The sequence below is a fragment of the Leopardus geoffroyi genome, chromosome A2 (genome assembly GCF_018350155.1).
Source record: "Leopardus geoffroyi isolate Oge1 chromosome A2, O.geoffroyi_Oge1_pat1.0, whole genome shotgun sequence".
Lineage (NCBI taxonomy): Eukaryota > Metazoa > Chordata > Mammalia > Carnivora > Felidae > Leopardus > Leopardus geoffroyi.
In genome coordinates this window covers 80,006,694-80,031,583 of record NC_059331.1, presented here as the reverse complement: position 1 = coordinate 80,031,583, position 24,890 = coordinate 80,006,694, and the positions used below count along the sequence as shown (strand labels likewise).

At 39.0% G+C, this 24,890-nt stretch overlaps 2 protein-coding genes and 1 pseudogene across 5 annotated transcripts in view; 2 read left to right on the top strand and 1 right to left on the bottom strand.

The window, feature by feature from the left end:
• Nucleotides 1-10,896: 10,896 nt before the first annotated feature.
• Nucleotides 10,897-13,124, bottom strand: LOC123606331 (PH domain leucine-rich repeat-containing protein phosphatase 1-like). Its single transcript, XM_045494533.1, has 2 exons — nucleotides 12,920-13,124; nucleotides 10,897-12,628 (listed from the first exon to the last, which is right to left on the bottom strand). Exons 1-2 carry the CDS (start codon nucleotides 13,122-13,124, stop codon nucleotides 12,291-12,293), a joined length of 543 nt encoding a protein of 180 aa, XP_045350489.1. The 3' UTR covers nucleotides 10,897-12,290.
• Nucleotides 13,125-13,353: 229 nt separating this feature from the next.
• KMT2E (lysine methyltransferase 2E (inactive)) overlaps nucleotides 13,354-24,890 on the top strand; it is a 101,780-nt gene continuing 90,243 nt past the window's right edge. For 3 of the 4 annotated variants that reach the window (XM_045494503.1, XM_045494500.1, XM_045494502.1), the window contains exon 1: nucleotides 13,355-13,461. The gene's annotated coding sequence lies outside the window, so the exon portion shown is untranslated. Of the gene's footprint in view, nucleotides 13,462-24,890 lie in introns of all 4 variants that reach the window. The other variant, XM_045494501.1, reaches the window with a different exon arrangement.
• Nucleotides 19,086-19,241, top strand: LOC123607834 (annotated as a pseudogene).

The window sequence follows — 24,890 nt, the reverse complement described above, 5'->3', positions numbered from 1 at the left end:
GAAACCTGAGTTATTTTGATGGGTATCAATTTCTTCATTTGTAAGAAGGGCTAAATCAGGGGCACCTGGGTGGCTCACTCGGTTAAGCGTCCGACTTCAGGTCACGATCTCGCGGTCTGTGAGTTCGAGCCCTGCGTCGGGCTCTGGGCTGATGGCTCAGAGCCTGGAGCCTGCTTCCGATTCTGTGTCTCCCTCTCTCTCTGCCCCTCCCCCGTTCATGCTCTGTCTCTCTGTCTCAAAAATAAATAAACGTTAAAAAAAATTTTTTTTTTTAAAAAAAGAAGGCCTAAATCAAAAATCCATCTCTTCTATCCCTAAAAACAAACTGCTGTAAGATATACCATAAAAGCAAAGATAATGCAAGTTCAGCTGAAATAAAGTATAGATGGTATTCATTCTTAGCTAGTTCTGACATTTAGTTATATGTAAACATTTAGAAAATAGGAATTTGGTATCTAATATAGCTGTCCCCCACCCCAAATGTTTTGAACTACACCAATATGACTACATATAAATATAACACACACACACACAAACGAGACACTGGATATAAACGGCCTACAAATCAAACTTTGTTTTTCGAAATGTTTAACTGTTGGAGCCAAGGAACCTTCAGAAAAAAGGAATAAGCTATAGTAATATACAGCTCATCCAGGAAACCATTATTTGGTGACATCTTACATGATGAAACAAGGACTTAGATGTATCTTTATTTTAAAAAAATGTTTTTTAATGTTTGTTTATTTTTGAGAGAGAGACAGTGTGAGTGGGGAAGGAGAAGAGAAAGGGAGACACAGGATCAGAAGCAAGCTCAGGCTCTGAGCTGTCAGCACAGAGCTCGACACAGGACTTGAACTCACAAACTGTGAGATCATGACCTCAGCCAAAGTTGGATGTTCAACTGACTGAGCCACCCAGGTGCTCCTACATCTTTATTTAAAAAAAAAAAAAAAAAAGTCTTAAAAAAATTCACACAGGGGTGCCTGGGTGGCTCAGTCCTTTAAGTGTCTGCCTTCAGCTCAGGTTCATGAGTTTGAGCCCTGCATCGGGCTCTCTGTTGTCAGCACAGAGCCCACTTCAGATCCTCTGTCCCACCCTTTCTCTCAAAAGTAAATAAAAACTACAACAAAAAACAAAAAAATCCCGCTAATGATACCACAGTTTTTCCTCTTCCAAGTCAATGTCCTAACTTAACTGGGTATTAGTATATAAGTTGCTTCTGCTTTCTAATGGGTGTGCTCCAAGATGCATAAATGGGTAAATTCTTCTGAAATATACACTGTAAAATGGTGAGAACATGGAAGTCACCTGGAAAATATGAGAAATGTCTACATAGGACTATATTCAAGTCACAATCACAAGTTTGTTACAGCAGTTTTATATGGCCAGATAATGTAATGTTTAACAATAACCTCTTGTTCATACAAGGATAGCATTTATACATTACAACAATTTGACTGTTAGGATTTCTGCCAATTGCCAAATGTATATATTTTGTTCTAAAGCCAATTAAAAAATATACTTGGCATGGACATAATAATTCAAGATATACAAACCTGAAATCTGAAGCCTCTTAATAAAGGTTTTTTGGCTAGAATTTTAATAAGGAAAGCAGGGGTCAAGAATTATTTCCTTATGCAGCAGCAAAATTACAAATTCTGGCTTTTGCTATATAGGTAGACACAGGTTGCCTGTGCTACATGTATTTTCAGCATAAAATTTAAAATGCCAGAACTCTACTAAATCCATGTTATTAACGGTGGCTATCAATTATTCACTATCTAATGCTGTCAGGAACTAAGTTACACATTTGCCAATTGCAGCTTGTAGGGGCGCCTGGCTGATTCAGTTGGTAGAGCGTGCAACCCTTGATCTTGGGATTGTGAGTTTAGCCCCCACCTTGGGTGCAGAGATTACTTAAAAATATAATCTTAAAAAAAAAAAAAATCAAAAAAAGAACATGTGTTTTAACAGGTGAGCATAACTGGGAAAGGAAAGTCATCAGACTTGCTCAGACTTGCTCTCTCATTCCCTCTTTTTTCACGTCCAACCAGGAAGAAAAAAAATGCAGGAAGAAAAACAACACGGTAAGAAATCAAATACTTTCTCTAACCCTAATTCCACTGAAAACTGAGATAAGGAAGATTAGAAATGAGATCAATAATCTAATACATGACAGACTTTTTACTAATGGCCCAATTTTCCATTTGGAATTAGTTGGCACTATCTGGGTTCCAGGCCTATCCTAAGACTTATACCAATCATTTCCCTCTTTAAGAATATTTTCTCAAAACAGAAAAGAAAAAAAATAAAAAATAAGAAAGGCTTGGGTACTGGCAAAGGACTCTAAATTAAAAAAAAAAAAAAAAAAGAGAGAAAAAGAAATTATTTGGTCACAATCCACCCTCTTTTCTCATTTTATCTCTCAATGTACTGCATACAAGCTTAGTCAAATTGGTTTCCTATATTTTAAACACATGTTCTCTATTCCTGTTCTATGCCTTCACACGTAAAGCTATACCAACTACAAATATGTTGTGCTTCACTGCCCTTAACCTGTCACTATTGAAATCCACAAATATTTTGCCTTCTAGTCCAAAAATTTGATTTCCTTTGACAAACACATTACCTGTGGACAGGGGTTCTGCCTGAATGTTTATAGTACATACCCATATGGCTTAATCCTAAACTACATTTATGAACCATTAGAGTAAGGGCCCAGTCCTACATTGCACAATGACAGATACACAGAAACCAGATTTGAGATTTAACAGCACTGGCAAAATAAGTCAAAAGTGGAGGGAAAAAAGATCTGTTTTTAACATGATGGTACAGAATAAATCAGAGCATGCTGCATCTAATTTATTTTACTGACTTGCTATTTTACGGTAAACATAAAGTATGGCAAAATTTTCAAGCACCTGGCATCAAAGGAGATTATCTGTTATTTGTGCAACAAAACTAAGTGCCTATTACATGCCAGGGACTTTGCACTTTAGCTACAAAAATGAATGAGACACTGCCTATCACTACCTCCTACATGAACAAAAAAGAGGAACATAAACCTGACAGTGTGATAGGTACAGAAACAAGAAGAGGGAAGATATCTGGAGATAAAAAAAAAAAAAAAAAAAAAATTGACAGTTTATAACAAGTCAATAATTGCCCCTGAGCTCTCACTTCTCATTTAATCCCTATTACTAGTAAGATAAAGTAGTTACTATTTTACCCACTCTATGGATTATGAAACTAAGGAGAGCAAACCACCTAGTTTCACTGAAGTGGAATATCAGATACTAAAACTTCGGTCATTTTAACTTAGTGATGTTCATGATCATGATCCTCAATCTTTGGTGAACTAATTGGAGTGCTGTAAGCAAAACAGATTTACTTTGGAAAGATATTTGATTATATGAATTACACTAAAAGGGTAAAAGAGAATCATTATCAAGAAAAAAACTCAAGAAGGAAAGGTGACAGAAATAGTTCAGTTTTGAATTTGTTTACTTTCAATTCTGGATTCCTCAATAGGTAAAGATGTGGGAACGGATTACCACAATTGGTGAAAAGGTGGCTGGGACATAGTACTGGGAAAATACCAACAGTTAAGAAGCAGAAAAAGAAACTCATTAAAACAAAAGACAGAAGTAGCAACTAGCAGAGAGTATTTAGCATATCAACTAGAGAGTTTCAACAATGTATATTCTAAGGAATAGAAGACCACCCACATCTGGAGCACATAATACAGAACTTTCACAAAATGTTACAAATGCAGAGAATTGCATCTTAGTCTTTCCTTATTCCCTTGGAGTAAGAATATTTACATAGAAAACTGAGTGGGCAAAGGGAGCCAGTTAACTTTTAGACATTTAAAAAACCCACGGGTGCCTAGGTGGCTCAGTTTAAGTAACCAACTCTTGATTTTGGTTCGGGTGGGTTTGAGCCCCTCTTTGGACTGTGCTGACGGCACAGGGCCTACTTGGGATTCTCCCTCTCTCCCTCTGCCCCTCCCCGATACTCCCTTCCCCCACCAAATAAACAAATAAACTTAAAAAAAAAAAAAAAAAAACCCAAAGGTGGCACAATGAACCCTGAGTTCTGATGTTATTACAAGATCTCCTCTCTAATTTAGTTTTTAAAGGACTCTTCAATCATCCATTTGATGTATCCTCCTATTTTTACTCCCATTTGCCCTTTAACTGGCCATAAGTGAGAACATGCAAACAAAGAGAGTAGCCACAGAATATCTTGCACAGATGTGGTCAGGAAAGTTGTGTTTGGGACAGAGGAGAGATGCCTACACTACCATACTATTATTGTTATCATATGAACTTGAGAACAGTGAATATTTTTTGCTGCCTTTTCATTCCGTAGGTTTCATCTACAGAATGAAAAAAAAGGAGGGGGGCATCTCTTGCTATCTAAAAGAAGTTTCTTCAGAAAGCAGTCAGCACCTTAGCATAGCCTTCCTTCATAGAAAATGTAAATACTAGGGATAAAACTAAACTAGAGGAATAGATTTCCCCTTTATCTAAAAACATTGTTTATCAGAAAGACAACAGGAACCAGGCACTGGGCATAAGGTATATGTGAGAGAGGTGCAAATAGGCCAGAGTGGATTCATTTTTAACATGTAAAAAGGTTTATGAATTCTTACAAGATTAGTTAAGTTCTGACATGCCTATAGTGAGAATTGAAGTGTCTAACAAATCAATATCAATTTCCCCTAGTCCAGAATTGGATATATTGCTAAACCAACTTGTGCTCACCAAACATGTGTGTTACTTTACCCGTCAGGCATCAAGTCACTGGTGGTGGAAGCAACATGGTTTGAAAAGGTTAATTAAGCAGTGCGTGGTTTTCAGCCATCAGAACTAATTTGTACTCTTTTACTAAGGAAAGAGAGAACCTAAATTAAGTGAAGAAAAGTCAAAAACTTCAAGTTTAAAAACAAACTAAAATCCTAACCTAAGACAACTAGGCTCAAAAAAATTTCCACTCAGGGTGCCTGGGTGGCTCAGTAGGTTAAATGTCCAGACTCTGCACTGACAGCATGGAGCCTGCTTGGGATTCTCTCTCTCTCTAAAATAAACATTAAAAAAAAAAAAGTACTTTAAAAGGCTACCATTTTTGTGCGTTATGGAATAATCCAACAGTAAAAAGTATCCTTAGGGTAGTTACAAATAAAATACATTTTGTGGGATGCCTGGGTGGCTCTGTCAGTTGGGCATCCAACTTCCGCTCAGGTCATGATCTCCCAGCTTGTGGTTTTGAGCCCCACGTAGGGGCTCTGTGCTGACAGCTCAAAGCCTGGAGCCTGCTTCAGATTTTGTCTCCATCTCTCTCTGCCCCTCCTCCCACTCATGCTGTATCTCTCTCTCTCTCTCTTTCTCAAAATATAAACATTAAAACAAAGGACCCTGTGTTATTATCCTTACTATGACCAACAAGACTCAGGTACTAAGTACGTACTGGCATATAATTTATTTATTCATTTTATTTTTTCCTAACTTTATTTCTTAAAATTTTAAGCGTAGTTGGCATACAATGTTACATTAGTTTCAGTATACCATATAGTGATTTGATAAATTTATACATTATGGCACAAATGTAGCCTATTGTCTCCATGCAAGACTATTACAGTATCATTAACTATATTACTTATACTGTATCTTCCATATAATTTTGCCGTCATGGAATCTGTTCCCTCTCTTAAGTCTAAAATGTGGACGTGTCCACTTCCTAGCCATATCTATTAAGATTGAATACATTCAGCTTTGACACTCATCTTTCTAAAATGATTTTTCTTGAAAAAGTCTTTTCACTCCAAATCCAAGCAACACGCATGCATGTTTTTGTAATGTGTTACATATCTCCTCCTTATATTCCATTACTCCTACTCTCATTCAGGATCTTACTCTATCTACATTAAGGGCTCTTTAAGAATTAGTCCCTTCCTCTAAGGTTGAAAGTAGGTGAGATTTAAAACAAGTCCCAATATACTTCACTGTCGTGTGTCTTGGCTTAAAACGAAGTCTTCATTCAGACAGTGTAACTAGGACAAGGAATATAAACTTTGGTAAAGTCAGAGAGGTGTTGAAATCACTGCTCCACCAACCTCAGGTAAGATTAGCAGGTAACTGAGACAAAGTATATGTAACAGTATCAAATATGTTTCTGGGCATTCCTTTTTTGGGGGCAGGGGACTCACTAGCAGTTAAAGATTTCTAGTGCTGGGGCGCCTGGGTGGTGCAGTCGGTTAAGCGTCCGACTTCAGCCAGGTCACGATCTCGCGGTCCATGAGTTCGAGCCCTGCGTCAGGCTCTGGGCTGATGGCTCAGAGCCTGGAGCCTGTTTCCGATTCTGTGTCTCCCTCTCTCTCTGCCCCTCCCCCGTTCATGCTCTGTCTCTCTCTGTCCCAAAAATAAATAAACGTTGAAAAAAAAAAAAAAAAAGATTTCTAGTACTTAAATTAAGCTTTCCCAACATTTCCTCTCCAATTCCACTAGTATCAATGACCTGGTGTGGCTTACTTTGCTAACTTAAGATTTTATTTCATTTTTTAAGTAATCTCCACCTGCAACGTGGGGCTTGAACCCACAACTCCAAGATCAAGAGTCCATGTGCTCCACTGTCTCAGCCAGCCAGGCGCCCCTTACTTTGTTAATTTAAAACAAAAACTCTTGTTACTCCTAAATCCTTAATTCTTTGTTATTCCCACACTTAGTAACCAATGATCTTTCCTTTCTTTGATGATAACTGTTAGCAACAAACCAACCTATACACAAAGAAATGGAAGTGGCTTTAAAACTTCACTTAATTTAAAAAGGTAGAATAAAGGCTGGGAGAAACCAGCAGGTAAATATTTTGACCGATATAAATGCTTCAAAAGTTGTAATTACAAAGTAGTTTATCTTGTCAACCTAAATAAAAATGTAAAGCCTAGGAATGTTTTGTAGGTCTTAAATACGGTAGGAATGCAAATTATTTTCTTCATATTAGAGCTGGAGTTCCTATCTGTCCCAGGAACAAAAGCAATCAGAGGGAAAAAACAGATTATAGCTTTAAATCTGAGACACAAGCATCAATATACTTTAGGAGGGCGCTTTAAAAATACTTTAGAGGATAAAGAATATTAAAGTGATATAAATCTCTTGGAATAAATTTATGTGTAATTTAAACTCCATTTAAGTTTGTTGTAAGAAATATCATTTATTCTAGGTTGATAACCAATTTATTAGGACCAGTTCTATAGAAGAGATAGTTAGTTGTTCAGTGAAGGTATACCCTGTACCTCAAAAGGACGATGCTGACCCATACTGCTGTTTTGTGGTATGCTTACAACAAAGGAACAAACAAAAAAAAACCCCAAATCCAATTTTCTTTCATAAAAAATACAAATGCAAGGTAAACTCTGCATACTTCAATGGTTATGGCAAACAGAGCCAATGAAGGGGAAATACCAGTATAAAATAGTTTAAGAAAACAAAACATAATCACAAGCTCTAAATAGGACATAGTTGGCAAACTAGATGCATTCAGAAATTTTGTTGTTTAAACTACCATTCACTTCTAGCAAAGAAAGGACCTCCAGCAGATTTTTCAGCTCTTTGTCACTGGCTCCATTTTTACATTTGATGCTGAAATTTGCAGTTCACACAGAATATTAAAAGCTCTTTTTACTATATCTACTGTTAAATCATTCCAGAGAACAGAATGGTGGGCTCTATAATCTTTTGCTAGCCTTCTGTTTGCTTCATTCAGGTAGAAGCAGAATAGTTTCTCTACTTTCCAATTCCAACTCCATACTTAAAGATGTTTCAAACCTGAACTGAACAATCAACAGGGAAACTAGAGGCCTGATCTTTTTGAATAGCAGAGGGCAGGTAGCTTTCAAAATGTTTTCTTCCTTTTTTAAAAATTTATTTATTTTTGAGAGAGAAAGGGAGAGAGCCAGCACACAAGCAGGGAAGGGGCAAAGAGTGAGACACAGAGGGAGGGACAGAGACACAGAATTCCAAGCAGGCTCCTGGCTTTGAGCCGTCAGCACAGAGCCCGATGCTGGGCTCGAACTCAAGAACTGTGAGATCATGACTTGAGCCGAAGCTGGATGCTTAACAGACAGAGCCACCCAGGCACCCCTGAAAATGTTTGCTGAATGCTCAAGAATAAACTTAATTTCCTCTTTCAAGACAAGCAATCAAGTTCAAGGTATCCACAACCCTGGAAGGTTTTTTGAGCACTGTTTGCAAATACAGATTTCAGGTTTAATATCAACATAACACCTTGCACAGAAAGGGATAGCATTATATTCATTTTTTAGAAGTTAAACTAATCAGGTGATACATATTTACCCCTAACATTTTAAGGTATATATTTAATGGTTCAAGTTCAATTCTGAAACATAAATTTTTTCATTCTAAAAGGACACTGAAGTCAGAGGTGGGGCAGAAAAAAATTCCATATAAAAACAAAATCCAGGGGCAACTGGGTGGCTCAGTCAGTTAAGTGTCCGACTTCAGCTCAGGTCATGATCTCACCGCTGGTGAGTGCCAGCCCTGAATCAGGCTCTGTACTGACAGCTGAGAGTCTGGAGCCTGCTTCAGATCGTGTCTCCCTCTCTCTCTGCCCCTACCCGGCTCACGCTCTCTCTCTCTCTCTCAAAAAAAAAAAAAAAAAAAAATTAAAAACAGGTTAAAGAAAACAAAAAACAAAATACAGTGAAAGTCTATTTTCTTACTTTGAACTCGAATTTCAAAAGACAGATAAGGACTACTCAAAAATACCCCAAAAGGCTTTAATAGCAGACAAAAACATCACCAACGTTTACGTTTATAAAGCCCAAATCTGATTCCTAGAATTTTTTATTGCGGAGCTTCATTTTTTATGCAATTCAATAACTCCTGTTATTGGAATGCCAACCTCACAATATATACATGTAGCTACTAGAGGCTGGCAAATGGGACACTTATCAACAACAGCAAGAAAAATAAAACCTAAACTCAAGAGCAAAACAAATTGGGTCCTATAGTATCAGAGCAAGCAGTAATACATACTTTGATAAGCCCCAAACACATCAAGGAATTATAAACCCAAACAATCAGTTCATATATTGTTGAAGTTTGTAGGTTAAAATGTCCTCTAGAGTTGAGAAATATGGATGTTAAAAAATAAGGTCAGTTTTTTCTTCCCAACTTTCTGGAGGTAGAACTATCCCATCAGGAGCATCTGCCCTGACATAAGCAAAAGGAGAGGAAACCTGCTTGTGAGCCTCCCTAAACCTTGATCTCCTCTCCAAACCCTGGTGGTCAAGGGCATTTCTGAAAAAGTGTGAAAGCTATATTTTACAGTTTGGATTATACACTCTATTAGTGGAGTGTTATCTTCCTCAGAAACAAAAAAACAAAAAACTTGTACACCTGAATGCCAACTAAGTGTCAAGCACTGGGCTGGGTTATCAATGTCAAGAATTGGCTCATTTCACTTGGGATTAAGGATTTGGAAGAGTTTTGGGAGGCAAGGTTCAAGTTAACCAGGAGTGGGAAGAAGTACTTCAGGTGGTGTGGACAAAGACACAAAAGTATGAAACACCACAGCACTCGGGAGGTACTTTAGCCCACTAGGGTTGGTCTGCCATCTGAAGCCAGTGATAAAAACTATTCCCATTGTCAAAGAGATGAGAATGTGAACAAAAATAGATAAAGGAAGGTTGGGGCATGGTTTACTCAAATAATGAAACATAGGAAGAGAAGCAAAAATTTTTTGAGGGAATGGGTGAAGAAAATTCTTAGGAGTCTAGTACAAGCTCAGTATTTTTATGGGAGTTCAGGAAGCCTGTGGTCCCCCTCCCTAAAAACCTTAACTTTGCATCTACAGCTGAGATGAAAATTTAGGCTCTAGTGGAGAATAACAGGCATGAATAAAATTGCCCAAAGAGAACATGTAACACAAAAAGGTAGTCAAAGTAACTGCAAGTAGTATTTAAAATGCCACAGAAATGAAAAGAAAAACTAGAGCTCAAGATTTAGCAATTAGGAACAATGAGGACACATGTTGATGAAAAACTCAAAACACGGATGTGTTTCTATTAGTTTGAAAAATGGCTTCTCTTCCTTATTAAGGCAGAGTGAAGCTAGGAAGACCATGAAACCTTACAATCTGACTTCATATTCCGTCCCTCTTTCCTAAGTCAAAATAAAAATTGCTATGACAGTAAGGGAGATAGATGTAACTTACACATGACAAGTAAAGCCTAGAAGATATTCAGTTCTTATAGACAGAAGGCCCATTTTATATTCACAATGGACATAAAACACACTTTGAACTCTAAAATCTTTCTTCTTCTATATTAACAGTTTAATTACAGAGTTTTTAGTTCATTCATATTGGTAATTCACTGAAAAAGAAAACCACAGAAACTAGTAAGGGTTTAAGTATAAACAAATGAATTAAAAAATCAATCTTGTTTTCAAACTATCAAGTCCACAACTAACACTAAAGGAAGTAACATAACCTGGACCCCAGGTTAAAACCCATCTTTTCAGGTTCAGCAAATATTTCCTCTTAGCACCAGATGTGTTCTGTCAAAAAAAGCAAGCCAGGTGTCAGTGCAAATGTCTTTGTTGTGTAACTCCCAGCTCAACACCACCCAAGGGGAGAAGCCTTTTAAATCTTGACTAGTTTAGTTGATGGCTACTATGCTTGTTTGGCCAACTGGGAATTATCAAAAACAAAAATAGTCTTTCTTACTGAATCTACCAATATAGACCTTAAGAACTCTTGAAGTAAAGATCTTCAACCAACAAGGTTTCGGAAACTAAAGTTCATACTTCCAGAAAAGTGATTAAAGATGTAGGCTTCATAACGGTGCAGGCTTCTTAATGAGTAACATTTACCGAAAGTGAATTCATGTTTTATTTTTAAAAACCATAGTTAAGAGGGCGACAGAAAGACGAAAGTACTGAAAACATCCTTACAACTTCATACAGATCACAACACTATCGCTTTTATTGTTATTACTGATCACGCCTAAATTTAGAAAGAAAAGCAAGTCCGCTAAAATTACACATTCTTGTAGAATACACAGGTAAGGAGGATACGAGAACAAAGTACATAGGAAAAGAACAGAAAGCCTGAAAAAGGTCCTCAAAATTCAGATGGCAAATTCCCTGTAACTTCGGAGATTTTAAGTGTTCCTGGGTGTTTACACCTTTTACCTTTGCTTCCAAATTTAGGAAACATTTTTCTACTAGGATCTGAGAAATTTTACGTCTTCTCAAAAAATAACTGATACCACTTGTCGTTGTGGGCCAGGAGCTAGTCTCTCCCCTCTTTACTCAGTCCAGAGGCCCTCAGGGACTCATAGATTTCCACATTAGGAACCTGCCACCTTACGTAAGTACTTTGCAAGGAGAAAGGTAGATAAGAAAATAGGGCACCAAACCTTCTCCTCCACCAACAGCCGTCACACCCAAAAGGAGTGTCCCTCCAGGGGCTTTCCCCTGGGAGCCGCAACTGCAAGCTGTATGGGGGAGGGGAAGCGCTCTCAAACAGTCATCTCTTCCTCTTCAGGCCGCCAACGCCGACCGCACCACAGTCTCCTCCGCCCAAGCCCTTTCCCCTCCCCCGCCCCAGCCTGGGTCGGAGCCAAACCCCACAGGAATGCAGCCCGGTCACATGCGCTGCGGCGGCGGTGGACGTGCCTCTCCCCCCGCGCCCCAAGGAGACCCAGCGCCATCTTGCCCTGACGCAGTTACAAAAGTCATGAGAGAAATGGTGTCTCCTCGTCCGCGCCAGCGCCCCAAGGTTTCGCAGGGGCCGAGCCGGGGCCCTCACCTCGCGCAGGGACAGGAGAAAATACTCAGGGAAGAGCCTTGAGATTCTCTTCGCCACTGCTTGGGTTCCATATCGGCCGCGGCAGCAACGATCACCATCGTCACTTCTCCCTCTCTGCCTTTGCAACAGCCTCCCCCGACGGCTCTGGCCCCACCCGCTGCTGCAGCATGAGGTCATCGCTAGCCAATCACTACTAGCCCGACAGGACACACCAGGCACTGATTGGCCGCATGGACCGCCTCTGCCTCTCCCCACTCCGCTTACCAAGCGCTCCTGGTCTCTGTGGAGCAAGAAGACGGAAACCGCCATTTCGGGGAAAGACCCCGAAAACAAGAACCGGAATCACAATGTTATTTTAGTGGGGAAACCCTTGTTTTATTCTTTGGCATCCCCCTTTTTTCTTCGAGATAACCGTCTCTCTGTCCCTCCCTCGTTTAATCACCGCCACATAAAGGTTAACTCCTGCTTCCCACCCCGCACATTGTCCCGCCGGCGGGGAAATCCTTCCCCGGGGCCAAGAGAAGTAGGAGGCAGCGACGGCAACTGCACCGACGGCAACGGCAGCTTTTTACCCCGATACACGGTGGCAGGGAAGCGGCGCTGACGGTGGCTGTATTTTTCCTGCTGCTTCTCCCCCCGACCTCTTCCGTTTCTCGCTCCTCCATCGAGACGGCGCTGGACGCTCCAGCTCCGCTTTTATCCGGTGCCCGGAGTCTGCGCACTGGAGCCTCCTCAGCCCCTAGTGGGCGTCGAGTGACACCCAAAACGAGTTCACCCAGCGCTGGAGGCCAGACTGGGGAGGGGGAGGGGAAGACGGAGACTGAGGTTGTTTGGGGAGTGGGAGAAAGTGCATAGCTTTCGGAGGGTGATGGGCGGGAGGGGAGGGGGGGGAATCGTTCCCAGGGCCTACAGTCTTAGTCTTTCCACCCAGTAGTGGCGTGCCCATGCTCGCCGATATCCAGACTTGAGGGATACTCAGGGAAAAGGGACAAAGAACCAATCCCATCAAATATCGAAACTATCCCAAACCTTCTGTGAATTGTTGAATGCATCTGCTCTGAAAAAAGACGGAGACTCTGCCCACCTCTCTGCCTCCAGTTGACTGTCTTCAAGCCTCTGTGCCAAGAGGCAACAGCGGGCGGCAGCCCACAAGCAAAATGGCGGCAGGCAGCTTCGTCCCCTCCCCCTCTGCCCCTGCGGAGCGGGGCGGGCGGGCCCCGTGCACTTGCCGCCGCCGCCGCCGCCGCCGCCGTCGCCGCCGCCGCGGCCGCCGCCGCCGTCGCCGCCATTTTCCCAGAGCGAGAGGCAGTGACACTGAGCGGGCGCAGGGGGCCGAGTCGGAGACCGTGCCTGAGTTCGGGAGCGGCAACAGAGGGGACATAGACACTCTGAGCAGCCTTGCCGTCGCCTCTGCGTTCCTGTTGACTATCTGGGTGCCCCCTCCCCTACTCCTTGATTGCTGGTGAAGAGGCTGCGCGCTGCTGTTTGGGGAGGGGGTGTGTGGAGCCGGGTCCTGTGTCCGCAGTGGCTGCTGTCGGGGGGTCGTCTGTTCGTGGAGGTGTGGAGAGACTCCTTGGGGGTCGAGCAGATAACGGGGTTCGGGTGTCTGTTGTGTGAACATCGCAGGTCAGTGCTTGTCGTCTCCTTGGGAGTTCTTGGGGTTTGCGGGGTGGAGGGACGCGTGTTTCAAGAGGGAGGGGGCTTTCTCATTTTTATCCTTCCGGGGGTGTTGGGGGGAGTCGACGCTGACTCTCAGGTGTCTGGGCTGGGGCAAGACGTTGCTTGGTTGAATCGAATTTATCCTTTCTCTTCCCTGTCCCTGGAAAGGGAGCATTATGGCGGGTTTTAGGGTTGGGGAAAGGGGAAACTGGCAGTTAAACCCCCTTGAGAGTGGGAGTTAGGGAGGGGGCGCACTCCTCATTGGCAGCGGGTTAAGGCCGCTTGGGTGAGGAGGGAGGCTTGTGACTGTTAGCAGGGTTTGTGTCGAAGTGGTCCCAGGAGCTGCCAGCTCGCCGTTTCCTCGACCGCATCTTGTTCAGGTGCTCAGAAGCCGTATAGGCCCCATTTTCTTCTCCCATTTCTTGGCTGGCAGTCTCTGGTATAATTTTCAGGTAAATACGAAGGGGGTTAAAAGGACGCTCTGGGTCTCTATCTCCCTTTGTGGGAGAACGAGACAGCTCCTCATCCTCTCCGGGAGAGGGTAAACCCGCCCCTGAGGTGGTCACCCCAGTACCCAGCCTTCTCAGTCTCCTCCCCCACTCCTCTTGCATTATCGCCGTCCTTTACTGTACCGGAGGCTTAGAATCCACAATATGGCACATTTCAGAAAAGCTTATTTTGACCAAGGGATTGGCACAAACACTGTGGCAGCAGATACAGAAGAGAAACAAACGGCTCACTGTGCTAAACGGGGGAGGGGGAGAGAAAAAACAATCCGGAGTGCTCTCTTCCACTGGCCTCAGTTCCGTAGAGATCCGTTCTTGCTAAAGTCTGTCTTAAGAATGATAATTTAAAGTCGAAGAGAAATCGCTAGAGTTCGCTTTGGAGTAAATCCCGGGTTGGTTTCTTTTCTTTTTTTTTTTTTTTTCTTTTTTTTCCGATTTCCCCCCCTTTTAGAGATGTGAATAACGTAAGGTGTTGGAGTTCTGGAGACCTTGGAGAGAATTAAGTGAGGTGCATTCAACTCTAGGCTGGAGACATCAATACCTAATTGGAAAATAGTGCCGTTTTTTCCCTTATTTTCCGAGATGGGAAGTAAAAAGTGAAATTTCCCTCTTTTGTCCTTTACAGATTCTAAAAATGGCGGCCCCAGGCTGATGTTGTGGTAATCTAATCAGCTCGGGTCCTCCACACCCCATGCAGTGCGTTTGTCTGCAGCATATTACAGGCTTATTATGTTTACATGAAAAGACTGTGCTGCTTTTCTTTCCCGAATAGTTTACAAAAATGTGTTGATTTTACTGCAAATTACAACGCTATGTTTTAGTTGATTAATTTTGTTGGTTTTTCCTGACAGGCAAATGAAATGACACCACTTTCAAAAAAAATAATAAAAAACACTCAGGTAGCCTTAGAAATTGGAGTAGTGAGGATGGGTGCGCTTAAATATTAAAAAAAAATTACTTGGGACAAATATTAGTTTTCTGCTCGTTTAATACGAGTGTCTTTTATTCACTGTGCTAAAGTAAGTTAAATGTTGAATAAGTGTATAAGTGCAACATTTTGTGTGAGTAGATGTTTTAATTTAGAGTGTAATGTTTCCCATCCAACACTTGACCGATTTTATGAATTTTGGTTTTTGTACTCTTTCAGATTAATTTTTAGGGAGCTGTACAAACAAGCCTAAACCTGTTACTTCACTGGGTGTGGAGATGCTTGTTCTTCTCACTATTATATTTTGCATCCATGTTTCTCCTATATTTAAGCATTCCTTATGCATTTTCTAAGTTTGTATATTTCATGAAGTGAAGCTCCATGCTTTGCTGCCTTTTAAAATTGTTTTATAGCATGCAATCATAATTATGTAAGTAAAAAAGTAAGGCTTTAGTTCTTGATACCCCGCCCTGTACCCATTTACCTATTATGGGATGTGGAACTTAGTCTGTTTTAATAGACTAAATAAAAGCCATACCATAATATAGAGTCTTGAATCCATTTTATGCTAGTTTCAGTATCTTATAGATGGAGGCAGAAAATGAAATGGTGTTACTTAACAATATTTTTAAAAGTGGGAATGATTAGAATTTATTTTTGGAGTGGAAGGGTGATCTTCTTGGTCTGGACTCTGCAGCGAGATATCAGTGGGCCATTAATGGCATTTAATGACCATTCTGATGTGGAATAACTGAAAGATGAGTAGTTATTGAAATCTAGTAGTTCTTGAAAAGGTTGGAGAGTACACACCCTTTCATGATTCTTTTATTCCACAGTAAATTCTGCTCCAATATTTACAACGGAATAAGGGAATCATGAAGTTCGTATATGAACTAGTTGTCTGTTGTACAAAATAATTGTAGCAATCACTGCCTTAGTTTCTTCATGGAAGACAGTGTACAATGTACTTAGAATCTTTGGAATATTTTAGTATGAAATGAAATGTTGGTGGGTAGTGGGAGAGTTTATGTAGGGATTTGGGGTCAATACTCATTTGTATGTGCTCTGATCGTATAAGTCTAGATCCATAACTGCTGGGTAAGGATTGTGCATTTATTTTATGGACTACGTAGTTAGAATCTGTGGTTCAGAAGGTTGGTACTTTAAACTTGCTATCTATGGTAGGAAATCAGTATACTCTTAGGAAAATTTAGTTTATGTAGCCATGGAAAGGAACACTGTATACACCCATTGTTTTTTCTTGATAGTGACCTTGATCAGCTCTAGACACACAAAGCATTTGGACTTATTTGGCTTCAAATAAACAATACCAAGTTAGAAATTATAAGAAAAGCTGCCTTGACTCTATTAGCTTTCTTCATACTAGTCTGCTTCATTGCTTTGTATTTTGTTTGTTTCTTTTGATATGTTTTTTGAATGTATTGTACTCTTTTAAATGGTTACTTTATAAATAACATGGCTATAAGTGTTTGGTTTTTGTTAATGTGTATGTACCCCATTGACCATCTGTGTTTTAAATTAGAAATTGTAGGGGCAATTTTTTTAAAAAAGGTTAAGTATAATTTTTTCTGAGTGAGTTTTGAAACATTCGGTCTCTTGGGGGAAAACTAGTCAAATAGTCTTTGTTCTTAGGGTAGCTAAGGTTGAGGGATTAGGTGTTTGTCTGTTTAAGTGGATTTGTAGAAAATCATAATGTAATTGGTGAGCAAATTTTATTTTTAGAGACTGTAGTTTGATCATACTTCCCTTTTGTTGTCAGTGTAAGTTATAGGATCCCTTTGATCTCAGTTTAAGTTAGAACCTTTACAGGGCTCCTGTATTTCCCTTCAACTCTTAAGATTTCTGATAACTCCCTCACAATTTTGCCTTGTTTGTCTTAGAGCTTCCAGCTGGAGAATTTTTTCATGTATATACTAAAGCAAGCTCTAGGACTTCTTGGATCTAAAATGAGGAAGTGAGGGGAAAAGCCAATTAATAAGTTAGGAGAAATTCTTCCTTTAACACATAACCTTAGTGGTCTTAGTGAAAGTCTAACTTCTTAAATTGGTTTTTTATTTCTAAGAATAATGTACCCATTTCATGCATCAAACTCTTAAACGTATGGTTTTATTTTTAAAAGTGTGTTATGTAAATCCTAACAGCTCTGCTTAGTTCTGGAAGTTACTACTAGGACTTTAATGTGTACTGTCATTGTGTGTTTAAAATGGAGAAAACCAAAAGGACTTTGAAGAGCTACCACAAACTGCTAAAGAAATGTTAGTATGTAATTTTTACAAAAGATGCTGTTTATTTTTTTAAAAATATTTTAGTAATGTGTAATTAGCTTTTATCTCCAAAGGATTTATTCACAATAGAGAGTAGGTGCTCAATTATTTTTTGAGTTTAAAGCTTTCATTTGAGCAAACACATCTCAAATATTCAGGGTAATCAGGGACTTTTCTTTGTTACATGTTAGGAAAAGCGTTTAATACTTGTATTCAGGGAGACTTGTTAATATTGACTATAGAATTATTTTTATTTTGTGGTAAAAAATTTTTTTTATATTGGCTGGCAAAATAAGGATACTATTTTAGGTGCTGCTGTATAAATGTTAGCTTTTAGGCTGGTTTGAAATTGGAGTGGCTCACAATTTTTTACTGTCTCTTGTAATGTACAAATGTTGGGAAGAGCCTTATTTTTTTTTTAATATTAAAAGGATAGTATATATTACCTAAAAACTTATTTAATGTGGAAGAGCAATATTTATGGTTGAAAATAGTTTTTTAGTGCACCAAATTTGAAGTAACCATATTTAACTAAAAATCTTGCTATTGCCATTAAACAGTAATTTACAGACAGGTAGGAATTAACCAAAAGAATTTTTTTGTTGTTGTGAGCATTTGTGATCAGTTCTACATAAAAAGTCAAAATGATGATGACTCAGGTTAACTTAATTAGATGTTATTTGTATCTTTAAGATTATGAGAAGTATTTATTAACCGTTAGTAAATAGGATGCTTTTTACTTAAGTGAGAGTCAAGAAAATAGGTGGGTCTTATATTTCACTTGATAAATATTTTCACTTAATATGAAATCAGTTTTTTTTTTTTCCTCAGAGGGGTCATAAATCAAATTTTATTTTTAAGACAGTTTGGGAAAGCTATTTTTATATTGTTAGGTGAATTTTACAACTTTATTGCAAAATCTGATTTGATTATTTACAAAAACTAGTTGAGCTGTTTGGGATCTTGAACTTTTCAATGCAACAGGTCAGTCAGAATTCTTTTTTGATGTGTTCAATTAAGATGCCATTGAAAACAGACATTATGACTTTTAATGCATAAATAGTATGTAATAATTCAATGAGTAATCAAGTCCACATCTATTATTTTTAGTTAAAATATTTATTTTTGCATTTTAAAATTATTTCAAATGTGAAATTTGGATTTAAGACAGGACCTGAGAAACAAAATGATTTATGCAGCTTTCTTTGTTCTAGTTTTACAGTTGGAGAAGACAGGGAATTTTCTTTTTTAAAAAAAATTTTTTTTTTCAACGTTTATTTATTTTTGGGACAGAGAGAGACAGAGCATGAACGGGGGAGGGGCAGAGAGAGAGGGAGACACAGAATCGGAAACAGGCTCCAGGCTCTGAGCCATCAGCCCAGAGCCCGACACGGGGCTCGAACTCACGGACCGCGAGATCGTGACCTGGCTGAAGTCGGACGCTTAACCGACTGAGCCACCCAGGCGCCCCAAGAAGACAGGGAATTTTCTAGCAACTCTTAGATGTTTGCTTAGAGTTAATCCAAAGGAATAAACATCTTGGTCCTGAAGTTTATTATTGAGAAAGAACATTAAGTAATCACACCTGTGTTATAGCTAACTTGGTTGCATTTAAGGTCTGAGCCTGTGGCATAAAATTAAGTAATAGAACAGTGGGATTGAGGTAGTTTTGGTTTGTGGTACTCATAACATAAAGTTCAAGTTCACATATATTATGTAACATTTTATCTGAGACGAGAAAAATTTTTATTAATTTTTAAATCTATTTGGCTTTTGTTTTCAAAAGGTATTTAAAACATAATTTTTATTTAAAGACTTTTAACTGAATTTACCATAAATTATTTTAAACTTATTTGAGTTAAGTAAGTTTTTAGCTTTGCACAGTGGCAGTATTGTAGCCAGTGAGGTTTATCTGAGGCGTGATTATTGCTAATTGAGTTAAGTAAATTTAAAGATTAAATCTTTTCCCATTTGTCTCACTGGTCTAACAATCATGTAAAGCCTAGTATCAGTGGTTTTTAGCAAAAAGTGAGGAATGTGGTGAAAAGAATGAACTATTATCACTTAGGATGTTGTCAGAAAATAGTTTTGTTTTTTCAAAAGTTTACGTATTGGGACACTGTATATGAGAAAGATACACTTTCCTAATATTTTTTCTTATTTCACCGACTAATAATGAAAGATAATAGTTTCTAATTTTGATTTCACAGAGAGACCTCTTAAATTCCTCTTGTCCTGCTTTATATGTCAAAGAAAGACAAGTTTCAGGAATTTGAAAACCCATTTTCTCTTTAACGATGTTGCAAAGGATGGGAAGATTCTTGATGTGACTGATTTGAATGGTTGGGACTCTGCTTCATTAGCTATAAATTGATGGGGGGGGGGGTCTGAGGTTGGTCTGATACATAGTAGCTCTTCTTGAGAAAATAAGATTGTTCCTTTTGAATTATTTGCTTTTCTGCTGCTTCTCTTTAAGTGAATCTGTGTAATTGGCTGAATTGACAGCCTTATTACATCTTTACCATTAAGCCCCCAGCAAAACCATATTTTTCAAGCACAGACAAAAGATGAATTTAAGTAGCTGCTATTTCCCTTGTACTGTTTATTTCTACTCCTTAAAAGCCTGCTGTTTCAGGGTTTGTTTGGATGCAGGGTACGGAAATCATATCCAACCAGCTTAAGTAAAAGATTTGTTATAAGACTATAGGGAAATCTTAGAGAACTTTTTTGAAGAAAAGTACCGTTGGACCTCACAGGAATTGGCAAGGTGTCAGTCAGCCACTGTGCTCCGTCTTGAGCCCTTTAATTAGCTGTGACTGGTTAAGGAGATGGTGGTAGGGTGGGTATTTGTGGTGTGGGGGAATTTGCTTGGATGGAGAGTAAGAGACGGACATCTAATTCATCGTGGAACAATTGCTTTTTTTCAGGGATGTTCAAATGTACTCGAGAGGGCCTCTATAACTAAATAATTAGTATCAAATTGATGATTCCGCTTTTTAATTTAATTTATTTTAAATGTATTTTTTTTAATGTTTATTTTTGAGAGAGAGAGAGAAGGGGGAGGGCCAGAGAGAGGGAGACAGAGGATCCGAAGTGGCTCCGTGCTGACAGCAGAGAGCCCAGTGCGAGGTTTGAACTCACTAGCTGTGAGAGCACGGCCTGAGCCGAAGTTGGATGCTCACCCGTCTGAGCCACTCAGGCACCCCCTCCACTTTTTAATTTTAAAAATACAAGTATTATATATAAATATATGCATGTGTTTTGAGGAATACTCCCAAAATACCAGTTTTTTTGTTTTAATTTTTTATTTTATTAAAACAATTCTTTAATATTTAATTGAGAGTGAGAGAGCAGGGGAGGGCAGAGAGAGAGGGAGACACAGAATCTAAAGCAGGCTCCAGGCTCTGATCTGTCAGCACAGAGCCCGAAGTGCGGCTTGAACTCAGAACCATGAGATCGTGACCTGAGCTGAAGTCGGACGCCTAACCGACTGAGCCACCCAGGCGCCCCTTAATTTTTTATTTTAAAGTAATTTCAGACTTACAGAAGTTACATGAATACTACAAAACTTCTTATACCCTTTATTCACATCCCCTGATTTTTAACATTTTGTCACCTTTGCTTTATTATTCTCTCAATGCATGTAAAAAAAAAATTCTTAGAGTAGATTGCATATAAGATGCTGTCTTATACTTAAATATGCATTTTTAAAGATCAAGCATCTTTTCTTAGGTAACCAGAGTGGTTAAACTTAGGAAGTTTGGCATTGATGTAATTCTTTTTATCTAGTCTGTTGTCCATATTCCGTTTTCATCAGTTGTCCCAATTATGTCCTTTATTAGCACTTTTTTTTCTGGTGCAGTCGCCAATTCAGGATCACGGATTGCATTTAGTTCTCTGATCTCTTTGTCTTTCATGACATTGGCAAGCTAGCTATTTATACAGTGCCCCTCAATTGGGTTTATCTAAGGTTTCTTCATGATTAGATTCAGGTTTTGCATTTTTGGCTGGAATACTAGATGAGCAGTATGTGGGTTTTGTTTTTTTTTTAAATCATTTTTGTTTGCCCCTTACCAGTATGTTCATTTTGATTGCTGGGTTAAGGTGTTTAGTAGTTTTTCCATTGTATAGTTACTGTTTCTCATTTTGCCTTTATTAAGTAATTTGTGGGAAGATATTTTGAGATTGTGTAAATATTCTGGTCCCTGTCCTACTTTCTTAGATTTAGTGTCTATTGGTGATTCTTGCTTAAATAAGTTTTTACTTTGCGTCTGTATATACACCGAAGTTCTTAGCAGTGATTTGTGTCTGAGTAATTGGAATTGTGGGGGTTTTCTTTTCTCTTCTGATTTTTCTGAGACATATGGATAGCTTTTGTAATCAAAAACAGATGAAAAAAATTGAAGGAAAGTGTAGATAATTTGGATAGTATCAGATATTATTCTTGCACAGTTTCCTACATAAATGTGGGTTTAAAATAGCTTTCTGAATGCTGATCTAATTTGAAATTCAGAATATAGAAAATAAGTGCTTAGGTTGTTAAATTATTTTTAAAAAATTATGACGTTCCAATTCCTTATTTAGCTTTTAGAATTATTGCTAAATGAGCTTTGAATTACAGTTATGTTTAGGTTTATGATTTGCTACTAATGCTAGCACTTTGATTTCTAAGACAAGACTGAAAATACATATTTTAATTATGGTGTTACTCCCCTTCCTCCATTAAAAAAAAATCCTTGAAGTAATTCTTTTGAAGAAAAGTATTTTTTTTCTGAAATTGAGATAAGTTCTTTTTGTTTTAACATACATGCAAGTTTGATGTTTTATTTATTTATTTTTAAATATTTATTTTTGAAAGAGAGAATGCACACCTGCGTGAGCCGGGGAGGGCCAGAGAGAGAGGGACAGAGGATCCCAAGCGGCTCTGTGCTGACAGCGCAGAGCCTGATTCACGGCTCTAACTCAGGAACCTTGAGATCATGACTTGAGCCAAAGTTGGACACTCAACCGGCTGAGCCACCCAGGCGTCCCCAAGTTTGCTCTTTAAAAAAGGTTAGTGAGATGGTACACTTAACAAAGCAGAGCCTCAAACATCTGTAACTCTTAAGACAAAGTGGTACGTGATTTTGGAATAAATACAATACTCATTCTAGAAAAGTTCAGAAAGGGGGCGCCTGGGTGGCGCAGTCGGTTAAGCGTCCGACTTCAGCCAGGTCACGATCTCGCGGTCCGTGAGTTTGAGCCCCGCGTCAGGCTCTGGGCTGATGGCTCAGAGCCTGGAGCCTGTTTCCGATTCTGTGTCTCCCTCTCTCTCTGCCCCTCCCCTGTTCATGCTCTGTCTCTCTCTGTCCCAAAAATAAATAAACGTTGAAAAAAAAAATAAAAAAAAAAATAGAAAAGTTCAGAAGGACAAGAAAGGGACAAGAAACAGGAAAAACACTGATTCAAACTTTAATTACATGATAGTGATACTTTTATCAGTTTTGTATAGTGATAGCAAGATATTCATAGTGAATTTGGATGATAATTTGAATATTTTACTGATGTGAATGAAAATTACTAATCTGATTGGAAATTTTCAGAGAGAATGGGAGAAGAAAATTTGAGACTTGTGAATACTTGTAGAGTGGAGATTATATCTTTTAAAACTTAAAATTTCAAGGCACATGGGTGACTTCGTCAGTTAAATGTCCAACTTTGGCTCAGGTCATGATCTCACATTCTATGAGTTTGAGCCCCACGTCAGGCTCTGTGCCAACAGCTCAGAGCCTGGAGCCTGCTTCAGATTCTGTGTCTCCCTCTCTCTCTGTCCCTACCCCACTCCCACTCTGTCTCTCTCAAGAATAAAATAAAAACATAAAAAAAAATTTCCTTGGGAGAAAATTAAGGTAATCATATTTCAAATAAGGAGGATTAATAAGATGATATAGTTGATTCTTAGTATTTTGCAGGTGCTTAATTAATTTAAAACTCATTTGAATCAACTGTATCTATCTGTGTCTTAAGAGAATGAAAGTTCAGTTTGTAAAACTACCAAATCTTACCCATTATCTTAAAAAAGTACAGGGTGAAAGGTGCAAAAGCAAATCCTATGATAAATAGGATTTTCTTTTAGGCCACAACCCCCATCCTGGACATGTAAAATAGCACCCTATTAAAGTTAAAATGTTTTCTTTTTCTTAGAGTTTATTCACTTATTTTTGACAGAGGGAGAGAGAATCCCAAGCAGGCTTAAATGCCAGGCTTGAACCCACAAATCATGAAATAATGACCTGAGCTAAAATCAAGAGTCAGACACTCTGGGGCGCCTGGGTGGCGCAGTCGGTTAAGCGTCCGACTTCAGCCAGGTCACGATCTCGCGGTCCGTGAGTTCGAGCCCCGCGTCGGGCTCTGGGCTGATGGCTCAGAGCCTGGAGCCTGCTTCCGATTCTGTGTCTCCCTCTCTCTCTGCCCCTCCCCCGTTCATGCTCTGTCTCTCTCTGTCTCAAAAATAAATAAAAACATTAAAAAAAAAAATTTAAAAAAAAAGAGTCAGACACTTAACTGACTGAGCTACCCAGGCGTACCCTATTGACTGAAGTTAAGAAACCAGAGTTAGAATTGATTGGTGAGATCTTTTAGTGAGCTGTTTTTCATTGTGGCCCAGGGACCCCATGTGTTATTTATGTAGAGTGCTTATTAAACATTCTTGGGCCCAATTCCAGACCTACTTAATTACATCTAGTGGAGCCATGAATTTGCATTTTAGTTACTAGTCTCAGAAATTTTTATACTGTTCTAGTTCTTTCCTTTTATTTTACAACTAGACCAAATCCCAGGGAGGTTAAATAATTTTCTCTAGGTCATATAGTTAGATAGTGGTTGATCAAGGATTGAAATTTAGGTCATGATTCTTGATGCTTTAAACTTTTCCAAGAAACCATGCTGACTGCCCTCTTGAGAAGCCAGGCCACTATTTTTAGATTCTCTGAATGAGGGAATACTTGTCTTTGTGCAATGTCATGTGATAGACTCTATATGTTTAGTGTTTCTGTACATCCTAATTCAAGATGATCTGTTGGTTTCCAGAACCCACGAGTTATTTGGATAAGAGTCTTGGATTGGAATTGTAGCAGTACAAATTGTGATCAAGTTACGGTGAGGCTTGAATGCCATGATAAAAGATTATGGCCTTTATGGGGAAGTTGCTGAAAAATTTGCTTTGGGGAGTGACATACTGGGACATGCTTATTTATCCCCTCCAATTCTTAAGATCATGCAAGTGTTATATGCTTATTAAAAGAGCTCAAACAATGCTTCTTTAGAGGCAATATTGCACAGGGCTTAAGAGTAGATACTAGAACTACAATCAAAACAGGTTGTATTGCCTAGTGACCTGGGCAGGTTAGTTATCTTTTAGTGCATTAGTTTGTTGATCTGCAACATTGAGGTAACAATAGAGCTTATCTTATACAGTCGTTTTGAGAATTCAGTGTTCATATGTGTACAATTCTTAGTAGGCTCTCCAGCTGTTTGTGTTGTAGTTGTTTCTTGAAAAAACAGAACCATCCCTAGTGTCTTTTATATGCTGAGGTGATCACTATTTATAGCTTCTATATTTTTCCTAAAGTGTTTTACATAGATACAGTAGAAGATTCTTACCTTCATTTAAAATATATTTTTAAAAAAATTAATGTT